The 14354-nt window shown below is 50.7% G+C and overlaps 1 protein-coding gene across 1 annotated transcript; it reads left to right on the top strand.

Annotated features, from left to right (window-relative positions):
* The first annotated feature begins 3815 nt into the window (after positions 1 to 3815).
* On the top strand, positions 3816 to 13939 carry KIF18B (kinesin family member 18B). Its single transcript, XM_063081028.1, has 15 exons — positions 3816 to 4128; positions 4750 to 4907; positions 5224 to 5328; positions 5535 to 5645; positions 5726 to 5923; positions 6079 to 6255; positions 6912 to 6986; positions 7127 to 7227; positions 7655 to 7841; positions 8185 to 8312; positions 11440 to 11632; positions 11807 to 11818; positions 11889 to 12439; positions 13275 to 13364; positions 13840 to 13939. Exons 1-15 carry the CDS (start codon positions 3816 to 3818, stop codon positions 13937 to 13939), a joined length of 2499 nt encoding a protein of 832 aa, XP_062937098.1.
* The last annotated feature ends 415 nt before the right edge of the window (positions 13940 to 14354 follow it).

The following is a 14354-nucleotide window of genomic DNA, read 5'->3' as shown; positions in this document are numbered from 1 at the left end:
CACACTAGCCTCTGGGTTTTAATGAGCTGCCCTGGGTTAGAAACAGAACGTGACTGTGGCTGGCTGAGAACCCTGAAGATCTTATTAAAGAATCATGTCCCTTGTACTTTGGGCTGAAATGCTCTTTCCAACCGAGGATCAAAGCAAACTTGACAAACGTTCTCTCATTAATCTCCCCATCCCCCTGGGGCGGGAGCAGATTGGTAGCTGTTCTCTCTGGCTCTAAAAGGGGGAAGCTGATGCAATGTGGACGTGGTGCAGCTCGTGGGAGGACCTCCCCCCTAGTCAGATGCAGAACAGGTACCAGAACCCAGGATTTCTGGCAGCCATGCCAAGTGTCACCTGCACCCCTCATCTGTGCCCCCAGCACTGTCTCATGAAGAAGGAAAACATCTCATTAGGCAAACAGGATGGCCTCACTGGCCCTCAGGAGGCGGAGAGGAGAGAACTGTAAAGGTTATGTGCACTCCTTTGCCAGTGCCCTTTTTAATTTCCTGCTTAGAATGTTGGGCTGTTCTATGCTCCTCCTCAGCTAAAACTCCCCCTGTGGGGAGCTGGGACTGCCGAGAAGGCAGCCAATGTAGACCCAGACATCCTCCGCCTTCACTTCCCCAGGTACAGAAAAGGGGTTTCCTGGGGGTAGGAATGCAAGGGCAGGGGACAGGGACTCTCTGAGTGTCAGAGATTGGGTTCAGTCCGTATATCTGAAAGTGTTTGCATAATGTCTCATGCTGGGTCCATAAAGGGATTATAATTATTATACAAACATAAGAGACTGTTACAACAGTGTGATCATAATAGCGTAATATATAATGTCATTATCAGGCAGTATAACAGGCTCTGCAGTCAGATCCATCAGTCACTAGCATTGGTACTTTGGGCAAGTTGCTTAACCCTCTCTATTTCCATTTCCTCATTGAAAAATCAGTGGCATCTATTTTGTGGAATAACAATGGGGGTACAAGGAGATGATATGAATAAGGTGCTTTGAACAATCCCTGACAAAGTAAGCACTTAGCTGATACGTTTATTATGGCAACCTGATTGCTGGGACAGAAATAGAAGTATACACATGTAGAAGGATTATTGTTGGTTAATATCTCTCTCTTGTTTTGTGTGGGAAACAAGTTAAGGGATTTAGGGGCAAGGGGATAGGAGTTTCAGATCAACTCGATGCTGCCTCATTCTCCAAGGAAACCCTGAGCTGTTTGCTGGAGTATTAGGTAGAAATGCCATTTTTCTTTGCTGAATGACCTTGGTGATTGTGACCCCTCAGTGGAACCTAGTCTTTACTGGGAAAGATTCACCTATTTATACCCCCAGGAACAGCCTCTGTTCCTTCCCCCTGTTAATCTCTCCCTAGAATTGGGCTGAATTTTTCCAGGATATCCATGACTCTTGCATTCCAAAACTACCATTCCTACCATTGGTAAGCTGGGTCAAAGGAGAAATGAAAAACCAGGGAGAGAGTTCTGAGAGGAAAAGGCAAGTAAGTGTTTGATATTATTACCAGGTCAACATTAGGAAATCTGTTGTGTTACCCTCTACATTAATGGATTAAAGGAGAAATGCTGTGTGATCATTTCAGCAAATTCCAAAAAGCATTTGATGAAATTCAACACCCATTCCTACATTCCTAATAGGCAGTGGAAGGTGGGGAACTAAATATAGAAGAGCTAAAAATAGAATGTAGTTGTCATTATATGCAAACTACATTATCATTTAATTGAAAGACCTAAGAGAATCAATGACAATCTATTAGAACTAATAAGGGAGTTTAGCAATGTAGCCAGATACAAGATCTGCATACAGAAACCAGGAGCTTTCCTATACTGTGGCAAAAATGAATTTGAAAATGTAATTTCAAAAGGCCTATTCACAACATAACAAAGAGTATATAATAACTAGTAATAAACCTATCAAGAAATATACAATAACCATGTGAAGAAAATCACGAAATTTTACTGAGGATTTTAAAGTTGTGAATAAATGTGGAAAGAGTTATCAGTTCCTAAATGGGAAGACTTGACATTGTAAAGATGCCAATTTTTCTCATATAAATCTATAAATTCAAAATAATCCAAATTAAAGTCTTAGCAGGATTTTTCATAGAACTTCATAAGCTGATTCTAAAATCATATGCAAGACAACATGCCCAAGAATAGCCAAGAAAAGAGCAAGGAGGTAATATAGAACCACAGTACTTAAAACAGTTAGGTACTGGAAAAGTAACAGACTTATCAGTAAAATGAATGGAAAGTCCAGAAGCAAATTCATGTTTATATGAGAATTTAGTTATGTTAAATTTGGCATTTCAAATTGGGGGAGAAGGAGTGTACTATTCAATAAATGATCTTGAGATAATTGCTTACCAATTGGAAGGAAAAGATACTTAGAAAACTGTTCATACAGTTCACAAAAAATTAAATTCTGTCTCGATAAACACCTAAATGTAAGAAAGAAAAAGTGTTAGGCAGAAATAAGAAAAGTATTTATTACCATGGAGAAGGAATGTCTTCTTAAACATGACCTAAAGGCTATAAAGGAAAAGATTTTTTTCTTTTCAGTATATGATTTTTTTCCAGGAATGCATGGTTGGTTTGATACCAGGAATAATATCAAATAATTTACCATATAAACAAAACAAGGGAGGAAAAAAACACATAAATATATCAGGAGTTGCTGAAAGGGCATTAGATAAAATTCCAGACTTTCCTGATAACAACTCTAAGTAAGATAAGAATAGAAGGAATTATTAATATGATAGAGTATTTGTCCAAAATTAATTTCTAAATAGTGAAGCACTAATGCCATTTCTTTTAAAATCATGAACAAAACAGGGGTGACCATTATCATCATTATTATTCAACACTGTTTTAGAAGTTCTAGAGACTGCAATAGATAAGAAATGAAATATTTCATATAAATGTGGAGAAGGCAAAACATTTTTTCTGTTACATAATTGTATATTTAGAAAACCCAAGAAGCCCTAATAAAAACAATTGGAATTAAATAAGAGAGCTTGAGGATGATGGATATATACATAAAACACATAAAAATCAGTTGTGTTTCTCCATGCTAGCAGTTACCAGCTGGAGATGGAAATGGGGGAAGTTGTTCCATTCATAAGAGCAATTAAGTCCATAAAATATTTGGGAATTATATTAAAAGGACAATTACAGAATCTATCTGAAGAAATAGAAAACTATAAAATCTTATTGAGAGACATAAAAATATCTGAACAAACAGAAAGGCAGTAGCCATGTTCTTGCCCGAAAAGGTTTAATATAACAAAATAAATACATAAATTTAATGCCCTTTCAGTTGTAATCCCAATAGGGTTTTTTCAACGGGAGAAGGGGGGTTCTGGGTTGGGGATGGAATTGATAAAATTTTCTTCAGGTCAGATAGCATAGTAAATGCCTGAAAATAGCCAACAAAGTTATGAAAGAGTAGTGAAGGGTTCTTGCCTTACCAGATAAAAAGCACACTGTACAGTAATATCATGGAAACAGTGTGGGATTGGCACAAGAGTAGACAAGTAGATTAGTGGAACATAATAGAAAGCTCAGTAATAGACCTCTGATAATACAGTCATTTGAATGTGACAAAGGTGGTGTTTCAAGTGAGAAAGAGATATTTATAATTAATAATTGGTGCTGGCACCAATATTCTTACTCTCTTGGTATAAAATGGAGATCAGCCACCAGGAAGGGGGCAGGAGGAGGCCCATGGATGCAGAGGGGGTGCCTGGTTAGGCCTTGGCTGGATCGGTCCCCATCTCCACGTGTCTCTGCCCAGGTGTTGCCATGGTGATGGCGGTGGAGGACAGTGTGGTGCAGGTGGTGGTGCGGGTGCGGCCCCCCAACCCTCGCGAGTTGGAGAGTCAGCGGCGGCCTGTGGTTCAGGTGGTGGATGAGCGGACACTGGTGTTTGACCCTGAGGAGACCGATGGGGGGTTCCCTGGCCTGAAATGGGGTGGCACCCATGACGGCCCCAAGAAGAAGGGCAAAGACCTGACGTTCGTCTTTGACCGGGTCTTTGGTGAGGCAGCCACCCAACAAGATGTGTTCCAGCACACCACCCTCAGCATCCTGGACAGCTTCCTCCAGGGCTACAACTGCTCAGGTGAGAAACAGCCCTGCCCGGGAGCGGCCTCGCCTCCCTGCTTCTGTCTAATGGAAGATGTGTGTGTCTCCTGACATGTGCCCGCCTCCCCTCAGCTGCGTACGACTTGCTGGGGACAGCTCTGGCCCTTTTGTTCTCTGTGGGGCCCCATTCGTTCTATTTGTGAGGCACCTGTGGGGCCTTAGGACACTTTAGCACTCCAGACAGACGTGGTTCCTGTCCTTTCGATGCTTATGGGCTAGAGGGGGAGAAGACACGAATCATAAAATTACACCCACCAGTGTGTGGTTGTAAACCGAGGTCAGTGATATGAGGAAAAGAACTGTGGGCCTTCAGCAGAGGAAGCTACCTAGACTGGAGAAGGAAGGGACAGTCCCATCCATGAAGGAGGTCTCGTTGCTTTCCGATCCATAGGCCTTGGGGGGAGCCGGGACAGACACATGGAGAAGGCAGATGCGGCAGCATGAACGTGGTGGCTTGCGAGGGGTAGGAGCGGTGGAAGGCAAAGGAAAGGGGCTTGGGGAGGAAGGGAGGGCTGAGCTGGGTGGAAATGCACTGGGGTGACCCTGGAGGGGGCAGATTGGGCCCCACTGCCACCCTCCTCCCTCCTCTTCTCTGTAGTGTTTGCCTACGGGGCCACCGGGGCCGGGAAGACACACACCATGCTGGGAAGGGAGGGGGACCCCGGTATCATGTACCTGACCACCATGGAACTATATAGGCGTCTTGAGGCCCGGCAGGAGGAGAAACGATTCGAGGTGCTCATCAGCTACCAGGAGGTAGGTAGGGCTGTCCCCTCCCCCGGCTGGTCGACGCCATCCCTCATTCTCAGCCCTCTGAGGAGGAGTGAGCTGCTCGGGGGAGAGGGTGGTAGGAAGGGGGAATTGAGGCCCAGTGAGAGCCCGGGGGGCATAGATGCAGCTCTCTGGGGGACAGCGTGAGAACGAAACCTGCCCTCCCTACTCTCATCATTTAACATCGTCCTGCAAAGTGCCACTCGTGGCGTGACGTCTCAAATACGCACCAGTCTCACGCTCCCTCATCCAGGACCAGGCCCTCTCTTTCAGGTCTCTTCCTTGCTTCCTTTCTCCCCAGGTGTACAATGAGCAGATCCATGACCTCCTGGAGCCCAAGGGGCCCCTTGCCATCCGCGAGGACCCCGACAAGGGGGTGGTGGTGCAAGGACTTTCTTTCCACCAGGTGTGGGATTGGGCTCGGGTGGGTCGAGCAGCCCCATTGGTCCAGGGTCCCTTCCCAAGGCAGTTTGGGGATGCCCTGCATCCTGTGGTGGTGGTGACAGTGTGGTAGCAAGGGGTGTGATATTGGTTCTGAAGAGCAGCCCTTCCTGTTAGGGGAGAAATCCTGGTGGGGGAGACCACAGCCCCCTTCCTGGGCATCTCCTCTAGCCAGCCTCTGCTGAGCAGCTCCTGGAGATGCTAACTAGGGGGAACCGTAACCGCACGCAGCACTCCACTGACGCCAACGCTACTTCCTCCCGCTCCCATGCCATCTTCCAGGTAAGAGGGGTCATGGGTCAGAGCCCGAAGGTGGTACTCCTGGTGCCCAGCTCCCCCTGACACCTGCTGTCTGCCCCCAGATCTTCGTGAAGCAGCAGGACCGGGTCCTGGGACTGACTCAGGCCCTTCAGGTGGCCAAGATGAGCCTGATTGACCTGGCTGGCTCAGAGCGGGCATCCAGCACCCAAGCAAAGGGGGAGCGGCTACGGGAGGGTGCCAACATCAATCGCTCCCTGCTGGCCCTCATCAACGTCCTCAACGCCCTGGCCGATGCAAAAGTAAAGCAGTGCAGACCCATCATCCTCCCCAGGATAGCGACTGAGCACCTGAACCCAGTGGGCCCTCCCTCCCACCCTGAGCCAGAGGCCACCGGGCCCCAACCTGGGCCAGTCTAGTACATCTGCCTCACCCCACACCCTCTCGCCACCCCCAGGGCCGCAAGTCTCATGTGCCCTACCGGGACAGCAAGCTGACCCGCCTGCTCAAGGACTCCATCGGGGGCAACTGCCGCACAGTGATGATTGCCGCCATCAGCCCCTCCAGCCTGGCCTACGAGGACACTTACAACACCCTCAAGTATGCCGACCGGGCCAAGGAGATCAGACTCTCGGTGCGTGCCAGCTAGAAGGAAGAAGGGGTAGGACCCAGGCAGCTGCCTCAGACCCCTGGACCAAGTGCGCCCCAAGGCAGAGGAAAGAAGTTCCCCTTGGCTCTGTCTTCAGGGTGGTTCTTGGTGATAGAAGCGACATAGTCCCCATCCCTGGGTAGGAAGACTCCAGCCAGGGAGAGGCAGGACAGTCTCCAAAACCAAGGGGAGATAATAGGCGGGGTGGCCTAGTATTGGCCAGTGGTCTGGTTCAGACTTGTCCTTAGCAGCAGAACTATATTTTCAGCAAAATCTAAACACCAGTACATATTAACAGAGATAAAAGTGAAGTCTCTCTGGGTTCTGCCACATCTGCTTGGCCTCCCCGTCCCTGCCTCCTCCTCCAGGGAGCCCTGATGCTCCTGGAGCTGCTGCAGAAAAGCCCCATGTCTGGCGAGAATGTCTTGGTCAGGGAGTCAAGGGTCAGGCTCAAAGGCCACCTTCTGCCTCTTGCTGTGGTCTCAGGCATGTTACTGGCCTTCCCTGGCCTGTTTCTCCACTTGTGAGGGTGGGTCTCGATAATCTGAGTGAGGCGCCTAGGCAGTGCCTGGCCGTTGCAGATGGTTGATAAGGTCGCTTTGAATGAACAAATCAGTCTCTCCCCTGTGCCCCTATCTCAGCCGAAGAGCAACGTGATCAGTCTGGACTGCCACATCAGCCAGTATGCCACCATCTGCCAACAGCTCCAGGCTGAGGTGAGGAGCCCACTGGAGGAGCAGGCTTGGGGGCAGGGAGCGGGAGGCAGGAGCTTTGGGGTACGGCTGGCGCTCTGTGCCCGCCCCTTACCTCCCGTGCTCTGCTGAGGCTCTGAGGGGCTGGCCGTCTTCTGGTCCAGGTAGCCACCCTGAGGAAGAAGCTCCAAGTGTATGAGGCAGCCGCCCGGTCCCCACAACGGGACCTCCCACCATCCCCCAAGTTGGGTCCGCCACAACGACAGTGAGTTTGACTGCCCTCACCTGTCCCAGCCGTCAGCTTGGCCCAGACAGGAGCCAGCCCCGACGTCTCCAGTTTCTGGAGGGCTAGGACTCCTTGCTTCTGTTCCAACACTTAGGGCTAGAGGTTCCCACCCAGTGCGCAGCAACTGATTGTCACCTAAAGTGCCCTGTGTTAAATCCGTAAACGACACTCCAGCCCATATAAGGCGTATCTACTATTCAAGAGAAGGTGGACTTAGGGTTGGTTGTCATTTCTTAAACCAGAAAATCCCTGCCTCTTTCTGCTACCGTCAGCTCCTGCCCATTTGTCACCCAGCATCTTTCCCATATGGGCTCCTTGTCACCTGGGTGCTACAGAGATCCTGCCTGGTCCCTGCTTTCCCCACTTGCCCCCACACCCTGCCTCTCAAACTCTCATTTCCACTTCGCCTTCCCAGCTCTCCCTTACCATCCTGCCCTCCCAGTCAGCCCTGCACCCCAGATCTCCATGCGGGGTCTGGAGACCTTCAAGAGGAGAACCTGGGCACAGAGGCCCAAGTGGAGAGGGCCGTGGAAGAGAACTCTTCAGACCAGGAGCAGCCTCCAAAGGACAAGGATGAAGGCCCAGTGGAGGAGGTAAGGCCTGGCGTGTGAGGCTTAGGCAGCAGGAAGGCTGAAGATGGTAGACTATCAGAAGAAATGCCTCTCCCTGACTCAGCCCTCGGCTTCGGTTCTCTACCCAGATGTCTTACGTCATAGTCATCGGGAGACTTTTCAGATCCTGTGCAGAAGGAGAAATATTGTCTCAGATCCTTTTGTGTTTGGCAGTGATTGGGAGAAAGATAGCCTCTCCCAGGATCTGGTCATTCTAGAGCCGTCATTCCCACTCCCGGAGGACGGAAGGATTTTAGGAGCTGCTTAAGTAAAGGGAATGAGGCCGTTCTGGCTCTTCTACCTGTGCCTCCTCCTTCCTCTTTAGGTTCCAACCCTGATGCCAGAGCAGAACCTCAGACACCCACTGCCGGGGTCCCCTGGCCTGACCCTGCCGCCCAAGCCAGTCACAGACCACCTCTCACCCCAGAAGCTGGGCAGGGACCATTCTAAGCAGTAGGTGTCTTCCTGCTCTACTCTGGAGTGCAGGGTGGGAGGTGAGGGGTTCAGCCCCCCAGGAGTGGGTGTTGGTGTTAAGCACGTCTCAGAAGCTCCAGCTCAGGGCTGGCTGGTGAGCTCAGTTGGGTAGAGCATGATGTTATAACGCCAAGGTCAAGGGTTTGGATCCGCACACTGGCCAGCAGCGCCCCCTCTCCCCACCAAAAAAGCTCTGGTTCTGTCTAGTTAAGAGTCTACTCTCTTTTCATCAACATTGTCTCTTAGCTGCTTTCAACTCCTTGATATTATCACCAACGCTGTTTACGTATCATTTCTATTTATTCTTCCACATAGTTGGCAGCCCAACAGGAAAGGGAAACACAACACCAGATTCCATCCGGACAGCTGGCACGCACCACCACAGGGCAGGTCTGCTTGGGCTAGGGCTTTGCTTTCCAGTCTGAGGACAAAGCTGCCTGTCCTCAGCAAAGTGAGCAGCCAAGAGAGGTTGAACATCAGGCTGAGGAAGGGACAGCCTTCCCGAGTCAGGTGTCTATCATGTGTCTTCACCACCAGATTGACCGTGGCTACTTTTTCTTAAAAGTAAATACAAACCAGCACCAAACAGAAATGGATTTTGTACCACTCTTTCTGTGCTTAACAAGGAGGTGCTGCTAGTATTTTTTCCTCAGCCCCCAGTACATAAATCCCCTGCCACTTGGCTTTGCTGCTGCCAACCCCACTCTTCCCTCCCCAGCACGCTTCATGCTAGGCAGTGTATTTAAAGCTTCTGGACAGAAGGGCCTGTTTAATTTTATTTCTTGTTGGGGAGTGTCTGTTCCCGACTCAGCAAAAAATGCTGCAGCCTGAATAATCAGCGGCTCATTATCTGTCTCCTGCTGCTGACTCCCTGCGGCCCTGGAGAGGCAGGCATGCACTGGTGGGGTGTCCCCTGGCCCCCCAGGGAACAACTACAGGCTCCCACTGATGATTCAGTCTCTGCTTGGGGTCCCCTGTTATGAGGAACGAGGACACCAGGGTCTTCATTTCTGCTTTGCCTCTGGTTTTGTGGTCTCCGGCAAGTTGCTTCAACCTTGGCTATGATTTAGGGCTCATAGCCCTTTTATTCTCCCTATTCTTGGGGATGAAGTACTGATAAAACATGACAGAAGACCCCAAATATCAGGAGTTGCAGAACATTCTAGATCATCTCCATATTTGGAGACACCCTAAAAACCAGATGATCTAAAATAATGTCTGACTTTAGAATTTAGGGTCTTGGGCTGGCCAGTTAGCTCAGTTGGTTAGACGACAGCCTTGTAACACCAAGGTCAAGGGTCCAGATCCCCATACTGGCCAGCTACCAAAAAAAAGGAATAAAGATAATTAAAAAAAAAAAAAAAAGAATTTAGATTCTTGGATCACCAGGGCACTGAGTAGATCTTAGATTTTCTAGTTCAGTGATTTTTCGGATTTTTTTTAGCTGCAAAGTCCTTTCTTGAAATGAAATCTTATGCCAAAGTCTAATATGCAGAACAGACAAAACAGAGTTGCTCTGTCAATGGGTTTTTGAAACTAATTTGAAAACCCCTGATTTAAACCAACTCTCCATTTGTCGGATGGGGTAGGGAGGACTTTGCCCAGGGTCACAGCAAGAGGGACAGGGCCAGCCCCTGGATCTGACATCCAGGTCAGTGCATTTCCCCCATATTCCCACTCTTCTCAATTGTCTAATTTTCCTTATAATAGAACGAGTTTCTGCTGTGTCCTCTTTAATTTATATCCTGCCTTCTTTCAAAAAGGCCTTGAGGCTCCTTTATAAAATGAATTTGTGTTCCCTGAGCACACACTGACTGAGGGCAGTGGAGGGGGTTCAGAGATGTCCAGGCAGGTAGAGCTACCTGAGGATAAATCATTTTCCGTGAATAATCCCCACCGAGATAATTGTGTTTATTCTTTTATCATAGGTGTGCCTTGCAGAAAGAAAATTTGCTTTATTAGAATCTAAATTTACATCAACAATCGTATTACCCTCATAACTTCCCTTAAATAGTCCCCCAGTGCATGTGAAATATGTGTTGATTCACACATACTTTTTTAAAGATCCCAAACATTAACTAGAAAACACAGACTGAATGTGTTTTTTGAGGGTCTTCTCAGAACCAAGATGAACATAGTCTATCTTATTTAATCTCTTCTTATCCTAACAAGGTAGATGGTATTATTTCCATTTTACAGAAAATGATAGCTAAATTTATAGTGCTTACCATGTGCCAGGCATTCTTCAAACATTTTGAATATAAAATAACTCATTTAGAGCTGGCCAGTTATCTCACTTGCTTAGAGCATGGTGCTGATAACACTAAGGTCAGGGCCGGCCGGTGGCTCACTTGGGAGAGAGAGTGTGGTGCTGATAACACCAAGGCCACGGGTTCGGATCCCTACATAGTGATGGCCAAGTCAAGGGTTAAGATCCCCTTACCAGTCATCTTAAAAAAAAAAAAACACCAAGGTCAAGGGTTCAGATCCCTGTACCAGCTGGCTGCTAAAAACAAAATAAAAACTTGTTTCATCTTCTCAACAGCTATGTGAGGTGTGTGCATTTGTTATCCCCATTTTAAGGTTATGGAGACTGGAGTTAACCAGTGCATCCAAGATCATACAGCTGGGAAAGGCTGGAGCTGGGATTTGAGCAGCAAGCTGGCAGCCTGACTCAAGCTGGGTTCTTAACTGCTTCCTTACATTGCCTCTAGGCTAGATGAACATATATGATCACAGTACTAGTAAGTGGCAAAGCTGAGGGGAAACTCGGAAACCTTCCAAGTCCAAGGCCACTAGTGCCCTTTCTCTAGTTCCCAGGTCACCATCTTTGTCATGGAGCATATTTAGTGGGTGACATCTCCCTGCATAACCTCTGGCCATCTTGGCCAGCCTTGGCCTTCAGCAGTGGCATGGCAGAACAGGAGCCATGGCTGGGAGGGTGGTGAGGCTGGCCAGTCAGTCTGGGGCAAGGCAGGAGGGAGCCAGGGGACCAGCCCAGATGTGCTTCTCTGCCATCCCTGGAAGGATGGGACAGGTGCAGGGCATAGAGGACCCTGGTTTGGCTGGGTCTGAATAGGGGTGGGGATCCCCCCCTCCATTCCAGATTGGCCCTGAAGGTTCTGTGCCTGGCCCAGCGACAGTACTCCCTGCTCCAAGCAGCCAGTCTCCTGACTCCTGACATGATCGCAGAGTTTGAGACTTTGCAGCAGCTTGTGCATGAGGAAAAAGCTGAGCCTGAGGCCTCCAGAATGCCTGGCCTGACGGGGGGGACATTACTGGCTCAGGAGCTGTGTTCCGTGTCAAGTGAGTCTCACCCTGCTCTGCCCTGCCTGTCGGTGCCATCTCCAAGGCCTAGCTGTGGCCAAAGGTAGCTGGAGTCCTCAGTTGCTGGGTTATGCTTCCCAGGAGTCTGGAGCCCTGGGATCATGGACTTCTGCACCCAGAGAAGCCCAGGAGACCTAAGGAGTTAGGAGCTCCTTCCTGTCTCCAGTGTCTGGCTCCTCAAGTTCTACAAATTTTCCTTCCTCTGGCCAGTCCCTGATCTCCCATCAGCATCCTCCTTCTCTCTTCCCAGAGTCTCCAGGGTACTCTGGTCCCATGACCCGGACCATGGCAAGACAGTTGAGTGGCCCCATGCACACTCTGGGGATTCCACCTGGGCCTGACTGCATCCCAGCCCAGGCACCCCGACAGCCCATGGAAAAGAAGAGGAGGAGGAGAACGAGCCCCTCAGAGCCAGACAGTCCCCCAGCCCCAAAGCGGGGGATTAAGTGCCAGCACCAGTCCTTCCTGCCCTGCTTGAAGAGGGGGTCTCTGCCTGAGGCCCAGCCTTCATTCGGGCCCAGCACCCCCAAAGGGGGAAGGACCTCAGCCCCCTGCCGTTCCCCTCGCTTCTGCCCAGCCACAGTCATCAAGAACCAGGTGCCCCTGGGTCCTTCCGCCATGCAGAACTGCTCCACCCCTCTGGCCCTAGCCACTCGGGACCTCAATGCCACCTTTGATCTCTCTGAGGAGACCCCCTCAAAACTCGGGTTCCACAAATGTGTTGGCTGGGAGAAAGTCCCCCAGGAGCCGAACAGACTGGACCAGCCCTTCATTCCCAGGTGGGTCTCCTCTCACCGCTCCCAGCAGGGGGTCGGGTCAGTGAGTGACAGTGGTGCTGCCAAAAAGAGTGGAAAACAACCTGACTGTCAAAGCTGGGACATTTGCTGCCTGTTTTCCTCTGACTCCGATCAGCTTCGCCCCGCCAGGCCTAGGAGAGCATAATGCAGTGGCTACAGGGCATTGCTTCTCACAGGCCCAGCCTTGTCTGGCCATGCTGCAAAGCTGCCAGCTCTGCTGCTTTGTGGCATGCTCATGAGTAGCTGATGGGACCCCAACCTGGGAAGAGTCAGCAGGGAACAGGAATTAACGGGGAGCTCAACATTATCAGTTCCTCTGCCTTGCTTGGGCCCTTTAGCCTGTTCTGAGTTCTGTGTCTCACTGGGAAATATCTGTTGCTGCCTCTCGCACCCCTAGATTTTGCCCTCCAGCCCAGCATCTGGAACGGGAAGGGGGTCCTCAGAAAACTTTATTCAGTATTTTCCAGTGAGAAGATGAAGGTCTCACCACCAGCACCCCGCCGCTTCCACAGCCCCGGAACCAGCTCTCAGTAACAAGCTCAGAGCCGGGCAGGTGGAAGGGTGGAATTGTTTGAACTCCAGTTCCCGGGACACCAGAAACTGACATCTGGATGTTCTCCCAGAACAGGCCTGTCACTCAGCTGTCAGTGCAGGCCGAGAGCAGGCAGAGGAGTCCACCTCTTAATAGGAAAAAACCTCAGAGGTCATCTCGCCCAACCTCCCGCCGTTGCCCTGAGCTGGGGCTGCAGGGAGGAAGGGGCTGGTGCTCTTTCTGCTTCCCTGCTGATCCGACTCCTTCCGCTTCCTCCCTCCCCAGTGCACCCGCGCTCCTGTTCACCATGAAGGGCCCCCAGTTAACAGCTTCCCTCCCTGGGACCTCAGCCTGCAGGAAGAGGCGCACTGTGAGGTGAGGTTTGGGGAAATGGGGGAGCTCTCACCAGGGCAGTGGGTACCTGGGCCAAAAGTAGGCCCTCAGTGTGTCTCTGGACCCCTTGGAGCAAGCAGCTGAGGCCTTGTGAGCAGGGGCAGCGTCTAGTTCTGTGGCTGAAGTTTCCTTGGCTCTTGCTACCACAGGATCGTCCTAGAGGTGCGGGGGCCGTAGGCTCCCTAGCCACGAGGCAGACGTTCCGCCGTCAGTGTTTAATCCGGGACTGGACTACCCACCCTCACCTCTGCTTCCCTCCCATGTCCCAAACCCCGAAAGCCTCTCCCCCCCCCCACCTCGCCACCCTCAAGTCTGGCCTCGGAAGCTCCTGTTTGTACTCAGCCTCTGCTGCTCTCAAGGCCGAGTGTTCAGTCTCACTTCCCACCCGCTGCCTAATCCTCGCCCCCGTCGTCCAGAGGCGAGGCTATAACCTTCCCACCTTCCCTCCCTCCCTCAGTGCCTCAGTCTGTCGGGGCCGCAGCCGCATCGCCCGCCTCCCCAGCAGCACCTTGAAGAGGCCAGCTGGGCCCCTTGCAATCTCAGGTGACTGGCATTGAGGACAGGGATGGCCTGGGCCACAGTGGCAGATGAAGACAGGAAGTAGGAGGGAGACAGGGTGGGCTGAGACCCAGGTGAGAGGAGGGACTGAGGTACTGCCACGTACCTCAGGGACCCTGATGAGAGGTGGGAAATGGGATAGGGGTGCGGGGACAGGGGACAGAGCCTTACTTTTCTCTTTCCTCCTTGTACCCCTCCCATCCAACTGCTCTGCAGATCCGCCCCGGTGAACAGAGGAGCTGGAAGGAACTCATCACAGCTGGGGGAGCACTTTCATCTAGGAGCCACATTGCCAGGGTGTCGTGACCAACACCAACTGTCCTGAGCCAGCAGTGCTTTTAGGCTGGCCACCCCTGCTTGATCCCTGGGGCCACCCGTACGGGAGCCCGGACCTGCCTTCCACACCTCGGAGCA

This window comes from Cynocephalus volans, chromosome 16 (assembly GCF_027409185.1).
Source record: "Cynocephalus volans isolate mCynVol1 chromosome 16, mCynVol1.pri, whole genome shotgun sequence".
Classification (NCBI taxonomy): Eukaryota; Metazoa; Chordata; class Mammalia; order Dermoptera; family Cynocephalidae; genus Cynocephalus; species Cynocephalus volans.
The sequence above is the reverse complement of the archived record's forward strand: the minus strand, read 5'-3'. Positions and strand labels throughout refer to the sequence as shown.